This window comes from Aythya ferina (genome assembly GCF_964211825.1).
Source record: "Aythya ferina genome assembly, chromosome: 1".
Lineage (NCBI taxonomy): Eukaryota > Metazoa > Chordata > Aves > Anseriformes > Anatidae > Aythya > Aythya ferina.
The window spans coordinates 174,999,081-175,016,268 of record NC_140296.1 but is presented as its reverse complement, the minus strand read 5'-3'; the positions used below and the strand labels follow the sequence as shown (position 1 = coordinate 175,016,268).

The 17,188-nt window shown below is 38.9% G+C and overlaps 1 protein-coding gene across 8 annotated transcripts in view; it reads left to right on the top strand.

The window, feature by feature from the left end:
- The window catches only part of TMEM117 (transmembrane protein 117), a 217,003-nt gene that overhangs the window by 195,474 nt on the left and 4,341 nt on the right, over nt 1-17,188 (top strand). For all 8 annotated transcript variants that reach the window (XR_014688795.1, XR_014688796.1, XM_084507022.1 and 5 more), the window contains one exon: nt 11,106-11,235. Coding sequence is in view for 6 of the 8 variants with exons in the window: in XM_084507022.1 (XP_084363148.1) it covers nt 11,106-11,235 (130 nt within the window). In the remaining 2 variants the exon portion in view is untranslated. The remainder of the gene's footprint in view (nt 1-11,105; nt 11,236-17,188) is intronic.

Below are 17,188 nucleotides of genomic sequence, written 5' to 3'. Positions count from 1 at the left end.
AGGGTGTGGGGGAGAAGTTCAGGAATGCCAAGTGTTGTCTTCAGCAAATGAAGGCAGCACATTAGCAAGTGCAGTACGCTGCTGCTAATCATACTAGCAGGCTATAACAGGACACAGAAAATTATTTCAGCTTTAAGTAAAAAAAAAAAAAAAAAAAAAAAAAGAGAGAGAGAGGAGAAGAAGCTGAGAAAACCAAATTTATTCCATATTACTGTTGTTCCTGAAACAAAAACTTCAGTGCAGATAACCAGGTTTTGCAAAGTAAGCCCTTCTTTCAATACCTGTGCACTTTTCTTTTTCTTTCTCTACCCATTAAAACTGTTATTTTTAATTATCAAAAGTTATGAGAAAAAAAAATAATTTTGGAAGAGACTTGTTTGTTTGTTTGTTTAAAGGAAAGGGAATTTGCACTTACTCTTTTGTAAAACCCACTTTTAAATACATTTCTCTGTGCATTCTGTATTCATCTGGTCTTCTTACTTTGCCATATTTTAGGCTCTATTAATTTTCTCAGTATCAGCCAAATGCAGCAAATAATCCTGTTTCTTTTCTTCAACGGAAAATAAACATTGCTGTTTCAGTACCTTAATCACTGCAAATTGAACTCTGTACAAGCACACATGTTATTTACAGTTACAGATGCAACAAAGCAAGTTGAGTGATGGTTTTCAAACTGAGACCATCGGTCTAAACATGCCACTTCAGACTTGATCCTAGATTGTGCTTAATACCATAACGGCAAGTTTATAGTGTTGTTTGTAAGCAGCCCCAAATTTTCTCAGAACACATGATGGTAAAACTCTTCAGAGTATGTATTGTCTGAAGGAATTTTGTCCAGGACAAAACAGCTGCTCAGTTATCTATCCCTACTGTTGAGACAGCTTATTTACTTTCCATCTACAGTGAGCAACATACAGTAATCCCCTTGCTCCAGTTTTCTATAACACCATTCTTATTATGTTGCAAAGCTTATAGTGAGGAAAATATCTGCTCAGATATGTTACTGCAAATCTATCTTCCTGGGTTTAGGCAATATTAAAAAACACCATTAAGATTTGGATATTAGACAACAAGGAAATTCATGTATGTGGGTATTTGGAAAGAAACAGGGTTGATATATATTTTTAATGCAGCTGAAATTAACTGGAGACAGTAGCCTTAATGCAAAATTACTTTAGAGCCCTAAATAGAGCTTGCTGTTCTCAGATAGGTACAAATGACATTAGCAGTCTTTGCAAATCCTGAAATGCTCCAGATTTCATATCAGTGTTCAGCTGAGATGTGGGTATATATTCCACAATGCAAGGGTATGTGTATGAGTGCATATGTACTCATATTGATGAAGATGATTACACAGCAATATATTTAAAAAATATCTTTATTCTCCAAACCATAATTATTCTTCTAGGGTACCAGAAATATTAACTGCTTTGTCATAAGTGATTGCCCTTGACAGCATGCTGTAGACTCAGGAAATCTGTAAGTATATACCAGTGAATGTTCATTTCTCCTATTCACACAGAAATGGCTTTCATAAAGTGTGTCGCTGAGGTAGTTAGAAACCATTATGGCTAACATGCTGGTGGTTTAGGAAAGTTTCATGTAGGGAACAAAACACAGGTGCTTTGCAGGAACTGATTTCTTTTTTTCTTACCTGCACTCAATATTGTAACATTACTATTTTATTTAGCAGCTTATCCAACTCAAAAATTAACTGGAAAACCTCACACTGGTGTCTCTCATCCAAATGATTACCTGAAAGCTATTATTAACCAAGGTCAGACATGAGTGAGACAGTAAAGCAAGAGTAAAGGCTTAAAAAAATTGGAGAAACTCAGAGACAAAATAGAAGAACATTTATTTTTGAGCAACTTTTTTAAATCAGCATTTTCAGCACTTGCAAATAGATAATCAACAGGTGAGAGTGAATTAAAAAGGAGAACCTCACTGTCACTGAGATATACAAGACTTCACATTTGCTTAATGGAAAAGTTGGTGGACATCTTCCTAGGACATCCTGGGTGTGCACAAAGGTTGTGCGTAGTGATGTCTGCTGCACTCTAGCAAGGATAAAATTGCTTCACCTTGCTCTTCTTTGACTCATGAGTAGCTAAAATTTGAAGGGAAGCTGTAAGAACAGTCTTTGCCTTCAGAAGGAAACAGTGATTACTCTTATCCCTGGTCAATACAGGGAATGTATTAATATGTGAGACCTTCTGGTATCCATCCTTCCTTGTGCACTGGCTTGTTATCAATCATGATTTGTTCCTAATATAGTAGGAATGATTGATAGACATTAATACTCCACACTACCAGCACTATTTGTCCTATCAAGGAGCTAGGAATGATCATTAAGGACTGGGGCAGTATTGTGCTAGATGATGTTTGAAGACAACCAAACACAAGTGCCCTGATTCTAGGGCACTAGATCATCAAAGAAAAGTCAAGAGTTAGGTCTGGTTAGACAGGCAGGTGCAAGCAATACTGATGTCATTGGTGAGGGTGACAGGTAATCCAGGTTACTTAATGCATGACATCCTCACATTTTCTCTTAGCAAAGAAAAGTTGTAGAGGCGAAATCTCTGCATCTAATCAAGAACTGCACAGGGGAAAATGTCTTTAAATAACTAAAAGAATCATAGCCTGAATTTATAGGCAGATAGAAGGAACAGCTGCCATACAGAGAGTCTGTACCTAGGGTGGTAAAAGATCTGAAAGGATTTGAATATGAAAAGAAGTGCCCTATATTTTATTTGATCAAAGAAAAGAGTGACATGGTCAGAGAAACAGACTAGAATGGTCTTTGCAGCAGCATTTCTCTGTTGGTGGAGAACTGCGCTCATGAAGACCAGAGGGAAAGATGCTGATGTAACTGAACAGCAAATGATGAGAGCCTCGATAAGGATTTTAGCTGTGGGGTTTGATAGGAATTGTCATATCTGTGATATGCTATGCAGAAAAAATCTGCAGTATCAAGGCATTACCAGGTTGTGAGGAATGAATAGAAGATGATACCCAAGTTAAAGTCACAGGAGAAAGAGAGAGGGAATGCTGTCTCTCACAAAACAGGCATCTGCCAGTGCATATACGCATTGATATGGGTCTTTCAGCAAAGTGCACGTTTCTTATTTTGGGCAGTGTACTGGGTTTATGTGGCAAGGATTAGGCAGCAGGGAGCTGCAGAGGTGGCCTCTGTGAGCAGAGCCCAGCAGCTGCCCCATGTCAGATCAGAGCCAGCTCCAAAGGGACCCACTGCTGGCCATGGCCGAGTCACTAGATGATGTTGTTTTCACCTTGGTGAGAGCAGATTTAAGAAAGAAAAAAAAAAAAAAAAAGAAAAAAAAACCTGCTGCACAACACCAGCTGGGAGAGAGAAGAGTGAGAACAATCCCTGCAGTCTCCAAGGTCAGTGTAGCAGGAGGGCAGGAGGTACTCCAGGCACACAGCAGCAGTTCCCTTGCAGCCTGTGGAGAGGCTCCTGGTGGAGCAGGCTGTCCCCCTGCAGCCCATGGGTCCCACACGGAGCAGATCTCCATGCTGCAGCCCCCCCATGGGTGGAGGAGCCCCCGGTGGAGCAGGTGGATGTGGCCTGGAGGAGGCTGCGGCCCATGGAGAGCCCCCGCAGGAGCAGGCCCCAGGCCGAAGCTGCAGCCCGTGGCGAGGAGCCCATGCAGGAGCAAGGGGTCTGGGGGGAGCTGCCCCCCAACCGTGGGGGACCTGTGCTGGAGCAGTTTGCTCCTGCGGGATGGGCCCTGTGGTACAGAGCCATATTGAAGGATCCATATTGTCTTTGGCAGCCCCTGCAGGCTCAGTTCAGGAAGGACAGCATCCCATGGGAGGGACACCACAGGCAGCAGGGGCAGAGAGTGACCATGAAGGAACGGTGGAAAGAGCAGCGGAGACGAAGCTTCAGGGACAGATCGCAGCCCCCATTCCCTGTTTCTGTGCACTCCTCAGGGGAGGAGGTGGAAGAAGGTGAATGGGGGGAAGGTGGTTTTAGTTTGCTTTTAGTTTCTCACTTCTCTAGATTGTTAGTAATAGGTAATAAAACGCATTAATCTCCCCATGGTCAGTCTATTTTGCCCATGATAATAATTGTTGAGTGATCTCCCTGTCCTTATCTCAACCCAATCGTATTTTCTCCCCCTTACCCTTTGAGGAGGGGGAGTGAGTGAGTGGCTGAGGTGGAGCTCAGCTGCTCAGCTGGGTACAACCACCACAGGCAGTCTGAAATTTTGAGATTGCTTTGAGCTTGCTGTGGAGAAGTGAAACACCAATTCTGACATTTTAATAACAAAGGTCACTGTTTTGAGAACATGTGCATACATGGCTTTGTCTGGGCACAAAATGCATTAACGTGCAAATTCAAAGTGCAGAGACCCAGAATTTGTTTGGGATCTGTGTGGCGTGGAAATTGTTTCCTTTAAATTAGTGGAAATGGATGGTAGACTAAAGGACTCTAATGATCTTTTAATGGAAAAGATTATTCGGGGCCAAGCAAAAATAAATAAATAAGCAAATAAATAAATAAATAAATAAAGAGAGGCTGTGTTGCTACTTTGATTGGTAAGGAGAGAGTTGTTGCTATCTCACCATTTTCTCAAATAAATGAGAAATAAGCAAGGCTTGCAGTGGTGGTTCTAGAGAAAGGCCAGGAGCTTGGAGAAGCTGGGCAAAGCCTGAGGAGGACAGAAGCATAAAGATGATGGTGAGCAACAGCAAGGTTGCAGATAAATCCATGCCTTACATTGCAGTACAGTGCAGAAATAGCCTTTGTATTGGCGCCTGGTCCTGGAAGCTGTCTTCAGTCTCCTGTCTCAGCAGCTTGAAGCTCAGCAGCTCAGTAGTGACTGGTGCACAGGCCAGTGCTGACACACCCGTGGTGTTCCTGGTGTCTTGTGTAGCTTGGCTACCAGGGGCTGGCTTTGCTCATTTCTACCCTGTTTTACAGCGTGGTCTGAACAGGAGGAAAGCAAAAACTGACTAGTTTTGATACGCAGACCACCCAGGAAAGCATTCTCATTGTAGCAGCATAACGGAATGCATTGGTTGAGAGCAGAAATTCAGGGCAGGAGTAAAAAGTACTTCTCCAATACATTTTCTGCATATTTCAACACTGAAGCAGTCATCCAAGCATTACAGTGGATTTTCCGTATTTTGAATTCTTCAGGACTAAGCGATAAAAGCTGTAGCTCTGTCTGCAATTAGGGGCTTTGTGCCACAGTTCCTGATGAGTTTTTATGATTGTTATTGCTAATAACAGCCCAAATAGGTGAAGTTGTGGGTTGTTACTGTATACTTGGGTTGTTACCATTTATTACCATAAACAGGTAATCAGATCAAATAACACCTTCTGGCCTTGACAAATATGACTAGAGTAGCATTGGTAGTACCAATATGAAGTAGGAGGTCTTGTGAAGACTCATTTGTCATCTTTCACTCTGGGAGATGAGTAGCCTCACTGAAGCCATGCAGATATACAGGTGAGCTAGGTTAAGATATTAGTGGTACAGATGGGTATTTCTGGTTTAGTGAGGGTATAAAAACCGTAATGTCTTTCAAACTTTCTTCCTAGTAAAATGAAGCATTAAAAAAGAGCAGAAGGACAGAAACTGAGCTGTAGATTTGATGCCACAGTCATAACAGTGAGTTCTGGTCATGGCTGATGACTTCCCTTGTTATGTGTATTTGAATATGCAAAATTAAAATTCTGTTTGTGTGCTAGCAGCTCACAGTTGCAGGGATCTTGGCCACAGAGATCATTGCAAGTTGCAGTACTGCAATGAAGTTAGAGATAAACACAAAGGATTCGTGTCTTTGTCTCGGAATTCCGGCTGCTCATTTCTTATTTCAAATGCTTGCAAAAATGTATAGGCATTGATTCTCATTAGATTTCCTTTGCCTGTCTGCCGTGCTCTGAGAGCTGAAACAACACTATCTAAGAGATGCAAAGACACCTGAAAATATAAAGCCTTCTACCTGATAAGTTAAAAGGATTTTTATAAATTAAATAAAAAATGCTATTGTCAGTTTCTGGAACAAACACACATATGTACATTCATATATGCATTTGCAGAGTTCTTTCCCTCTATTTTTCATTTATTTATTCAGTTGGGTTTAAAGTGCAAGTGTGTTCCTAGTATTAAATACAGCACATATCATCAATACTTAAAGCAGAAATATTCAGTGTGCATTTTTCCTCTTTCATGGTTGTATCTGAACAGTGTTTATATTATTTTTAGTGTTATTTCATATTCACTGTGTACAAAACATCCTATGAGCTACCCAGAGGCAGGAGGAGATCTGAAAGTGTGGCACATTTGGTTGCCATTAATCATTACCAGCTTTTAATCCCAGCCCCACCTTCTCTGTGGCATTTTTCCCTGGGTGGAGAGGGGCTGGTGGCTGAGGGATGTGGGGTCATGTGTATATGAAGCGTGGGATGCTAGGGCCAGATGGAGCTTCCCCAGGCAATGCTGTTTCATTTTCCCAGATGATGGTAGAGAAGGGCCAGATCATATAAGGAAGTGTGGCTTTGATGCTCATTTACCGTTACTAAAATAACTTTACTTAAAGAGATACTAAATAAGTGCCTCCAGCTGCACTCTAGGGTACTAAACCAGTACCTCACTATCTGATGTTGTGGCAGAGAGTGTGTTCGTTTGTTTGACAAAAGGAAGAAAATCAAAATATCATGATAATTTTTTTATTATTTTTTTAACTGTGCTTTCTGGTCTAATGAGGTAGCTGGTGAAAATCAGAGGTGCTCTCTTTGCCCCCACTGAAACGCTAGGACAAACCCCTCAGTGATCTAAAATTTATCCCCTGGCTGCCCTTTCTTCATGACTGCAGAGTGAAATGAGGTAATAACCTCATTTGATTTGCACATCCCACACAACTTGCCAGTGAGGTTGGAGACCTCTGTGCAGCTTATTTAAGTCTCCTGGTGCTGGGTTGGTTTCTCCTCCACAGACTGCATAGAGGTATTCTGCAGAGCCCCAGGTTAGAAAATGCAGAAGTAGATGAACATGAGACATTTGATGCTGATTAATTTAAAGAAGAAACATGTAGGTCATGCAGTATAAGAGGCAAATATTTGTTTACAGTATGACAGCATGAATTTATTTTTCAGATGGTGCAAGTGCAGATGTGTTCTAAATACTGTATTTGGGACACAATTTCTAATAAGATCCTAGAAATGGCAGGGTACAAGCACCTCATTAGTGAGGACTAAAGCTGATCAAGTGACTCCACATAATTATGAGCTGAGAACTGAAAGAACATGGCACGTTTTATTCATGTCCCAGAGGTGAGCACAGACTGGTATCAGAGACCATGGATACAAAATACCTTGTGAATTTTAATAAAACAAAACATTTTTTTTTGTAAAATAAAAATATGAGCTCTGCAGGACGCAGAGCTGAGATATGTTTCAAAGAGGGAAGCACTTAGATTTATGGTTTGCACATTCAAGCTATTTGTGTACATATTAACAAATGATGCGGTGATGTGGATTAGTTCCTACGAAGCACCTTGAAATCCTTAGATTTTTTTAATTTTTTTTTTTGTTTGTGGGGTGGGGGGAGGGTATTATAGACATTAAGTTTTCTGTTGTTGTTCAGTGAAGAAAAAAAATTTAATAGAGTCAAAAGATGTTGGACATTTCTTAGACTCTAAATCGCAGCCACTCTGCTAGGTTTGGATTTGACAGCCTGATATTGGCATTAGCTTGGAAAGTAAATAGCCATCTGCTTTTCTCCTTGACAATAATAACAAAGCTATATGTTTGCAGGTAATGTATATGCATTCACACTTATCAATGCTGTGAGCCAAGTGAAGCTCCAAAGGCAATTTGATTAAATAAATTGAAGCTTCATTTTCCTAAGTGCTGTGGCTATAGCGACTTTTGTGGAAGTCAGTAGGCTTAACTCATTCTTTTATTCCCCTGTTTTATTTTTGTTTTGACATTTGTTTGTTTTAATATTGTTTTCAAATACATCTTTCATTTTATTTTAGTTATTTTATTTTTAAATTTTATTTTTCTATTTCCAATGGGTCTACTCTTAGCAGATATTATGATCAGACTGTTAGAGGTATTACAATCAAAACATTATTTATGACCAAAGAAGAAACACACCTTATAGATAAAGCCAAGATTTTGTTAGTAATGTCATTTAAATTTTAACAATATAATCCAAGAATCATTATTAGTTGACTTGTAATTCTTACAGAAAATATTTCTACGCAGAAAATGTTTCAGCAGTTGTAATAATGTTAAAATTGTTGTACACACATTTCTTAGTTCCTGCCACTGGTGTTCTGTTCACTCTCCACTGCTCTGCGAGCCCTGAGATCTGTGGTTTCAGTCTGGTGGGGCCCGAGGGGTCATTATGGCATGTCCTTGGCATCTGGAGTCCTTCACTGGGAGGGATATGAGTTCATGCTGATGGTTTCTTTATAAGTAATCTTTATGCTTGCTAACACCCTTTTAGACCTTGCTTTTTCTTCACTGATCTGAAGCTCCACATTACAGCTGAATTTACTATACACTGTTGCCTTTCACATATGTTAGATGGTATTTCTGTGTTCTCCTTCTTACATCTAAAAGCAGTTTTGCCCAGCTGCAGGTCTGCATTTCTTTAGCAGACCAAGGGTGAGCTGTTTATGGCCGCGGAGTGTCCAGTGCCAGCCTGTGCATATCTTTATCACCCCACACCTGTATTGCTCTGCACTGCAGCCTGTCTCCACTTCTCAACACCTCTGCTATCCTACCAACCCATATTCCTCTACACTACATAATAATAAAATATTAAAATTATAAAACCACAGTGATACCATACAAAGGACAACAAAATATAACAAATTTGCCATAGCCACCTCATCAGTTAGAAAAATTGCTGTTATAGCTGACCTGGGTAAAATGAGCTGCAGGCACGTCAACAGGTTCAGGCAGGGCAAGCCTCAGTCCTGAGGCCTTGTAAGTTCACTACAAAGCCTGTGGTCTGTCACTACCAATGGAAATAACATGTTATAGGACTACAGGGTAACAGATGTTACAATACAGTTCAGACATGCTTCATACAGTATGGAGTATGTATGTAGAAAATGTGAAATAATGTACTGTGTGAAAGGAAGCTGTACCTGGGAATATAAAATATGGAATTTTCTAATGGGCTCTCCACTCATCTGCCTTCTATAATGCAAGCATTAACATGCTGCTGGGGTTGGCTCTCTGTTTTGTTTTGTTTTATGAACTATTTTTCAGTCTTAGTAATTATTTGCTGAGACAAATAATACAGTAAATTCTACGTTTAGCGGGGTTGCCATTTGAGTTACTCCTTATTAATCTGATCAGAAAAATGCTGAACTTTTTTATAAAATGTGGATGCAAAAATACAGTCCAATACAAAATTCTGCCCGGTGGAACTTTGTCTGTAAATCAGCAAAAAGCAGTTAAAATAGTAGGAGCACTGGGACAAGGCAAGAGCAGGATGCTAGATTTATGATCCTGTCTTTGCTTATTTCTAGTGTGAGTATGCAGAGACCGCAACTCCCTGTTCGCTTTTTTTTTTTTTTTTTTTTTCAGGAATATGTAATGTTTTTCTTCCTATTTATTCCCATTTCTTCCTGGGTGAGAGTCTGTCTGAGTTATCTTGAGACACAAGTCCAGAGATGTATATTAGCTGCAGTGAACTGAGAGTGCACACTCATAAAATATTTATCTTTGGGCACTTTTTGAACGTCTACCAAAGCTAAGGGGATGTTTGCAGATGCAGTGTAAGGGATTGTGCAGCTGGGCAGTTATTACCATACCTCATGACCAGGAGAGCATGTGTTGTGTTGGTGATAAGGGAAAAGGAGAGCATCCTTATTCCTCTTATCTTCTGCATCTCTAAATCGGCACTTTCTGTATCTCTGTGGACACCAAAAACCAGGTGCAGAGGGTCAGGACTTCTCCTTACTTATACTCCCGTTAATCCATTTAACTCAGTATCAGAATGTGTTAGCACAAATCAGTTGCTGTTAGTGTTTGTGCCATGCTAAATTCCCTGCTGTTAAAACTCGGTCTTCCATTTCCCTTCCATTGTAGAGAGTGCTGGAGCTGCTTAGCAATTCCTGCATGTTAAGTCATATGCAAAGAAAGCCCAAGTTATTTACAGAGGTCCTCACATTTCGGATTCCTTTTTCTTATTTTCAGTAAATTCAAGTGCCTGGCTCGTGGAATACAAGCCCAGGTATATGCATGGGGACAGGGACAGTATGTTTTTAACTGTCTGTAGCACACTAGGTAACCGCTCTGGCAGTAATTACACCAATTCCAGCAATGTTGCTGGACTTTAAGTTTTGGTTGTAATGAGCTGTGCCATGATCAGTGGTAGGTGCAGATAACTAAACGAAGAATTCCTCTAAATGCAGCTCCTTCTCAGCTGAGTTACCCCATTCTACCAAAATATGCATGACAATAGGTAGGAGCTTCCACATTTCCAGCATTACTTTGTCAGCTGAAATACATCAGTGGAGAAAACTGTGCTCAGATTGATTCAGGCAGATTATGTTGAAGGGCCTTCACTTGCAGGGAATGTTTATTTAGATGTATTACGAGCAAATGCTGAAAACACCCTCTAAGTGGAACAAGGTGAATACAAATTTGTGAAAGACTTTAAGTGTCAGGCCTTCTTTGCCAATTTCTTACCTGTAAATTGTTTGCCAAATTAGTCACAGAAGTTGTAACTTGTATTGCAAGGTTGCTCTAATTAGTTACATCATGAACCAATGCTCATTTTTACACAATGCAACACATAGGTATTCATATACAATTTTGTAATATCAGCTGGTACACTGGGTTCATTTTTGTCATTCTGAAGTGAACTTTTAAATGCATAATTATATGGAGCTGAAGTAAAAATCATACAGTGATAGCTAATATAAACAAGATATTCTATTTCAAACGGTTCAGTAAAACTTAAAGTGGGAAAATCCAATCATGGGAGGCTTAAAAATAGAACTTTGCCCTTTTGATAATTTAAGCATTTTAAAGGGCAAAATATACCATGAAAGCTTATATTTAGGCTATTACTTTTTTTTTTTTTTTAATTTTTTAACAGGACTGGGAGTTTCCACATTTTATGGGTGATGTTGAAGTGAATCTTCCAGGCTTGCCATCTGCACACATGCAATTAAAAGTACCATATTTCCAAAAGATCTTCAAAGAGGAGTATCATATACATATAACAGGTATGTAACCTTGCAGATTGTGATACTGGCACACACTGAGCCCTGTCGGTGTAGGAAATGTGTGCTAACATGCGCTTAATCACTTATTTTCTTTGTTCTCCCCCAAGATGATTTCTGTTTTGCTATCTGTTTAACTGTCCTTATCATCAATATACAAACCTCTCTCAGAAATAGGGAATCTCTGTGTTATGAATCAGAGACCTGCTGTTTGTCATGGATTTCAGCAGCTTCTTGTGACACTAAGTAATATCCAGTGTAGCTTCAGAGATCTTTTATCTAAAATTACTCTCCAGGGGAATTAGCAGCTTATTTCATTTTAAAATCTCTTATGCTTTCCGATGCCTTTGCTGTGATTTATGCTAATATCTTTTCATAACTTCAGTCATTCTCATCTGGCAAAGGCCACTCATAACCATACTTCCATCAGTCATCTAACCAGAAACAGACAGTTAAATAACTTCAAATAAAATAGAATTGTGGTTATTTGAATGGATGGCACATATAGATAAAAGTACCCAATCCTTCTATACTATGAGACAGTATTTGAATAACAACAGAGAATGAAAAAGAGAGGAAGGTTAAATAGCGATAAATATTTTTATTTTACCTTCAAGCTATGTTGAAGAATCCATTGGCAAGAGAGAGATGAATAGTATTGGATAGCAAAAGAATGCAAATGCAAATTGGCAGGGGTCTTTAACTTATAATATAAACAATCAGAGCACACAACAGTGTATAAGAATAAGATACATGGGAGCATCCAATGACTCACCCATACAAAATTTCTGTAGAGCAGGGACAAAAGGAGCATTCAGAGATCATACAAAGATACAACCAAGAGCTAGCAGGTGAGCCCGAAGCTTAACGGGCATCAAAAGCCAAAGGAAGAAAACATGCAGAAGAAGAAAGAATGAGGAATCAGGACTCATTTGAGATGGGCTGAATGAAGCCTCAGAAAAGTCATTTTCAGCAGAGAAGATGGAAATCTGAGTGATCAGATTGGAAAACAGAAAAGAAGAGAAAATGAATGCAAAAGTTACCTGTTTGCTATTGAGTGATAGGAGGCAGATGGGCCAGTAGGAAGTACAGATGGAGAGATGGAAGGTTTTTCCAAGTTGGATGTAGGTGCCCTGTTGGAGTCCTGATAAGAAAGACAACCCGCAACAAGAAAGAAGAGGTGGGGATACATCTGAGTGAGACAGTTTGAGCTCAGGAACCAGGTTGAAGTGAAATAGGTAAATGATGTCAGTGACAGAAAGTGTAGGGTAAGAGAATGGGTTTGTGTACAAAGAGATGGGTTGTGTACATGATGAACACATTTTTCTCTCTGAAAGGAAAAAAAGTCTCGGGTAAAAAGGGAGAGGAAAAAAAGAGTATAAGCATCAAATATCTGACATGAACTCTGGGAATGGAATTCAAGGATAGTGGAAAAGATCTTTTTTTTTCTTCTTCTGAAGACTAGAGCATGAATTTGGAGGGGCTCAATCCCACAAGGCTCCCAAATGCCATTCATTTATTCCATTGTATAAAGAGCAGTAGTGGAATGGGTGCACACAGTAGCACAAACAAGGACTGAAGCATGATGGGGTGGGCTGTGCTATCAGATATAGGAAATTGGGATATAATTAAAGAAAATAAAAAACAATGGATGGTAGAAGAGGAACTGAGGAGCACAGAACAGTTTTGCATTGCAGAGGAACCAGGGATTTTGATGATAATCAGAGAAGAACTAGGAATAAGCAACAGCAGAGAACATTATTTAGGTATCAGAAATACAACTGCTAGTGGTGCTGCTGTTTGAAAACAGATCAACTGAGAGAAACCAATATTTATGCATTGTAGAGTCTTCTGCAGAGAGGACTAGAGGTCTTCCTGCTTTTCTGGCAAGAAGACATTCTTTTAATGAGGATGAGCTAATGAATAGGGGCTGAGGAATATTTTTCCCTGCTCAGCATTAACAAGATCCATTTATTAGATTCACTAGACAAATCAATCCATTTGATTGCACATCACGTACTCTGACTACTGAGTGCCTGTTTTATCTCAGTGCTACACCACCCTTTAGGAGATCTAATAAACAGCCATAACACATGGCACAAGAACCTCCCTTTGGGTAAGTTTTGCTTGAACCATCTGTTCTTGCCGTCAGTTCTTGTCTTAGGTTAGGGTATCATCTTGGATCACTTTCAAAGCCTAGTTATTGTGTGGATGTGTAGATTCTTATAATTTTCTACTCAAATCAAGGAACTAATAAAAGAAAGAAGGAACTGGTTATACATATATATATATATGCATATATATATAAATAAAGATTCATGTAAACCAATCTAAAATGAGGGTAGAGAGTAATGCACACAAATGGAACTGCAGCAGATGATGTGGGGGTAAGATACTGATAAAGGCAGGAAGGTAAAGCTTGATTAAAACCTTCTGTATTTAAGCCATGTTTAATACAAGGCATACAGAATATTAAACAATGATTTTATTTTTTTTTTTTTGGTAATAAGCAGGAAAAAAATACAAAAGCACGAGTATTATTTATTTCTATTGGAATAAGTTGTCAAGCATTCTGTGAAAATATGATCTATGCCCCAATGTCCAGAAACAGGAAACCCTTTTCTCCCAAATAGTTAGGAGAAAGAAAGCATGACTTAAATACAATTTACTATATTGTTCCTTGCAAATTTTATTCTTTATAAATTTTATTCTTTCACAGTCTGTCTTAGTCACTGTTGATTGATATAAATAAGAGGAGCCCCAGGACTTCCGTGAACAGTCCTATTCAGCGCTGGGTTGCTCTAATGAGCAATGGTCCCACAAAGAATCTGCTCTAACTGTAGGCACATGCCTACAGAGTAAAGGACTTTAAATCACCTTTCCATTGGTGTGTGCTTAATGGCTTCATAAATGTTCTGTACAGATGAAGGATTTCACAGTTACTTGATCTGTGTTGCCAGCTCCCCTGATTTCATCACGTCTTAAGACCGTCACTTTTTTTTTTTTTTTTTTTTTGGTCTTAAAGTCTTATCGCCTGGATTCAGATACTATGTGAGAATGTCTGCTTTCATATTTTTTGAAAAGTATCTCATGATTGCAGAGGAAAAAAAACGTTACTTCTGCATAGCTCCATGTCTAAAAAAGCAGATAAGTTAAGCACTACTAAATGTATTATTTTTAACCCATCTTGCTACTTTGAACTAAAAAGCATGCTTTCTTAGGCTTGACTTATGATTTCTGAATGTTGTAAGTTAGCAATAATGTTGAATTAACATCTGCAGCTAGTAGTTTATATGCTTCAGTGTAATTTTGAATTTACTATCAAAACCCATCTTATTTTTGCTGGCAACTGAGCACCTCAGTTTGCTTAAATTTCTTTGCATCTAGGAACTCCTAGCAAGCATCTACTCAGTATTAAATATTTTTGTCATGTTTTGATAGCTGCTTTTATCTATAAACATCAAAAATATCTTGAATTCCGGCATCTGCCTAACTCATCTGGATTTCCCTTGACAGATGGTTCACTACAATGAGTATGTATGGGTTTTCGTTCTTGGGCTGCTGTTTACAAAAATATGTAGTCTACTTTAGTTTCTATAATACCCAGGGAAATTTGTAATACTCAAAAGTATTTTTTTTACTTCAAATTCTTTCATTTTTAAAAGGCACTCAGAGGCCTGGCTGGTACCATCTAATAGCAGCACTGGAGATCCAAGAGCATCTGCTATCGAGTTTCCGATAAGTTCCAAACGGGAAATGTTAAGGTTTAGGTATCAAAACAGATGGGAGATTTTTCTCGCCATTTATAGACGTGTTTCTGAGTTCTGGTCTATCCAGAGTGCCCTTCTGTCCAAAGGAGAAATTGTCACCTTCGTGTCTGGCAAGTGCCTGGTGTGGCTGGCTTGTACACTTAAGCCAAAAGAGTGCCAAGAAATCCAGGCCAAGCATCACCTACACAGAGATGCCTGGGGGAGCCCATGGGCAAAAATAGAAAGGTTAGAGGTAAAAACAAAGCTGTCTATGCACACAGACATAAAAAGATCTCAGAGGATTTGCTGCTTAGTTCAGCTGTGAGTGGTCTGCATGGATGTATCTAGCTAATAACACTAACGTGACAGAAGAGATGAGGAATTTTTCAGATACTTGAATGTTTTACAGAGGTGCCTGAATGTTTTAGACACAAATTGCAATTGAGATAAGAGTCTAAAGACAACGTGTCCTACACTAGCCTCTGGCTGTGGTTGCACAGCATGAGGCCACTTGAGTCTATCCTTAATAAGTGGGATTTTCACAGGATTTTCACATGTCCCCTTGGCCTCCAGAGAGTTGCTGAGGACTGGTTTCTACACAAGTGTTGTTTTTTTGTTTGTTTGTTTGTTTTTGTTTTGTTTTGTTTTGTTTTTAGGACATTAGTACTCTGTTACAGAGAGGACATACAAAAATAAAAATACTTCAGAATCAGAAGCCATTTGGGAATATTTAGACCTGCAGGATCTGCTTCCATTGCCCAGTAAATCAGTTGCATGTGGGGTTGTGTACTGGTTGCATTACCCTTTGTAGAGTTTTTCAGCCCCTTTAAAAATGAGCACTGCCCAAATATCTTCAGCTGGTAGAAATAGGTGACTCTACAAATGTCATGTGTAACACATAAGGACTTCAACACTGTGAATGGCAGTTACAAACCAGGTGTATTTTAGGTCATACATGGCTGAATGACATAGCCTGTTTTACCACCTGACTTTCTTCATTGTAACTCCATCAAGGAGCCTGGGTGTATTTCTTCTCAGTTTGCTGAAATGCTTGACTGGCCTTCCAGTCCTGGGAGCTGCTTCCTTTCCTCTCAGATTGTCTATGGAAAATCTACATGTTTCAAGAAAAGCTAAATAGTGCCATTTGTATGCAAATATTCTTGACCTCCCTAGAGCAATAGTGGTACTGATCCTACACAAATTGGTCAGGAGACAAATAGAATGGCTTCATAGTGTGAGACTACTTTTTTGCTTCCCATTTTTCATCTGTAATGAAATCTGAAGCACTGTAAATTAAATTATATCTTTTTTTGTCCCTTTGTTTTGTTTTTTTGTTTGTTTGTTTAGAAGATGAATACCTATACCTTTATAATATATTTATCCTGACTCTTTGCAAAACTATAGGCTTGTGCTCATATTTGCACAAGATGAAAGACTGAGTGACTCCTACCTTACAAAGTTCATTTCCTGTATGAGCATGATATATGACTTTAAATTTGTTATAAAAAAAAAAAAAGACACAATGCTAAAATTTAAGTTGCAGTAGACAATCATTTTATACACATACATATATATGTATATGTATTATATGTAATATATATATATATTATAAGTGTGTATATATATGTATTATATATGTTCATTAGTATAATAAGTTTCAAACATGAATTATCATCAGATAGATGTTTGTAAGTGGAGACCATTAGACCTCTTGGGTCAGATCGCTTCAATACATGTATCACCAATCCAGAAGGATTGCTGGGTAAACTGAGCTTATTTGGCTATTGTGCTGCTAATACAACAGAGCAAGTGTGCGCCTTGGAAGAGGGATAAACAGCAGAGGACACTGTGTTCTAGAAAGAGGCAAATACTTTCTGTAAGCAACCAAGACAGTGCAAACTCCCAGCATCTTGTGTCTCTAGAGATTAACACAGGCCTTGGCTACAGGGAATACTGAGTAGGAGTAGGAAGATGTCATGGTGTTCATATATAGTTATAATGATAACCATATAAGTTATCATATATGTTGCTCATATTTAGTGTTTAGTTCTTTTCACAACAATTTTCAAAAGAAAAGGAAAAAGTCATAGAGCTTATAGAGCACACCAGTGATGCAGAAAATGTAAAAATTGTCTAGAAATGGGAAATATAAGGAGTTTTAAGCACATCCAACAGAAAATCGGCAGCTGTCAGGCAACTAGCTGACA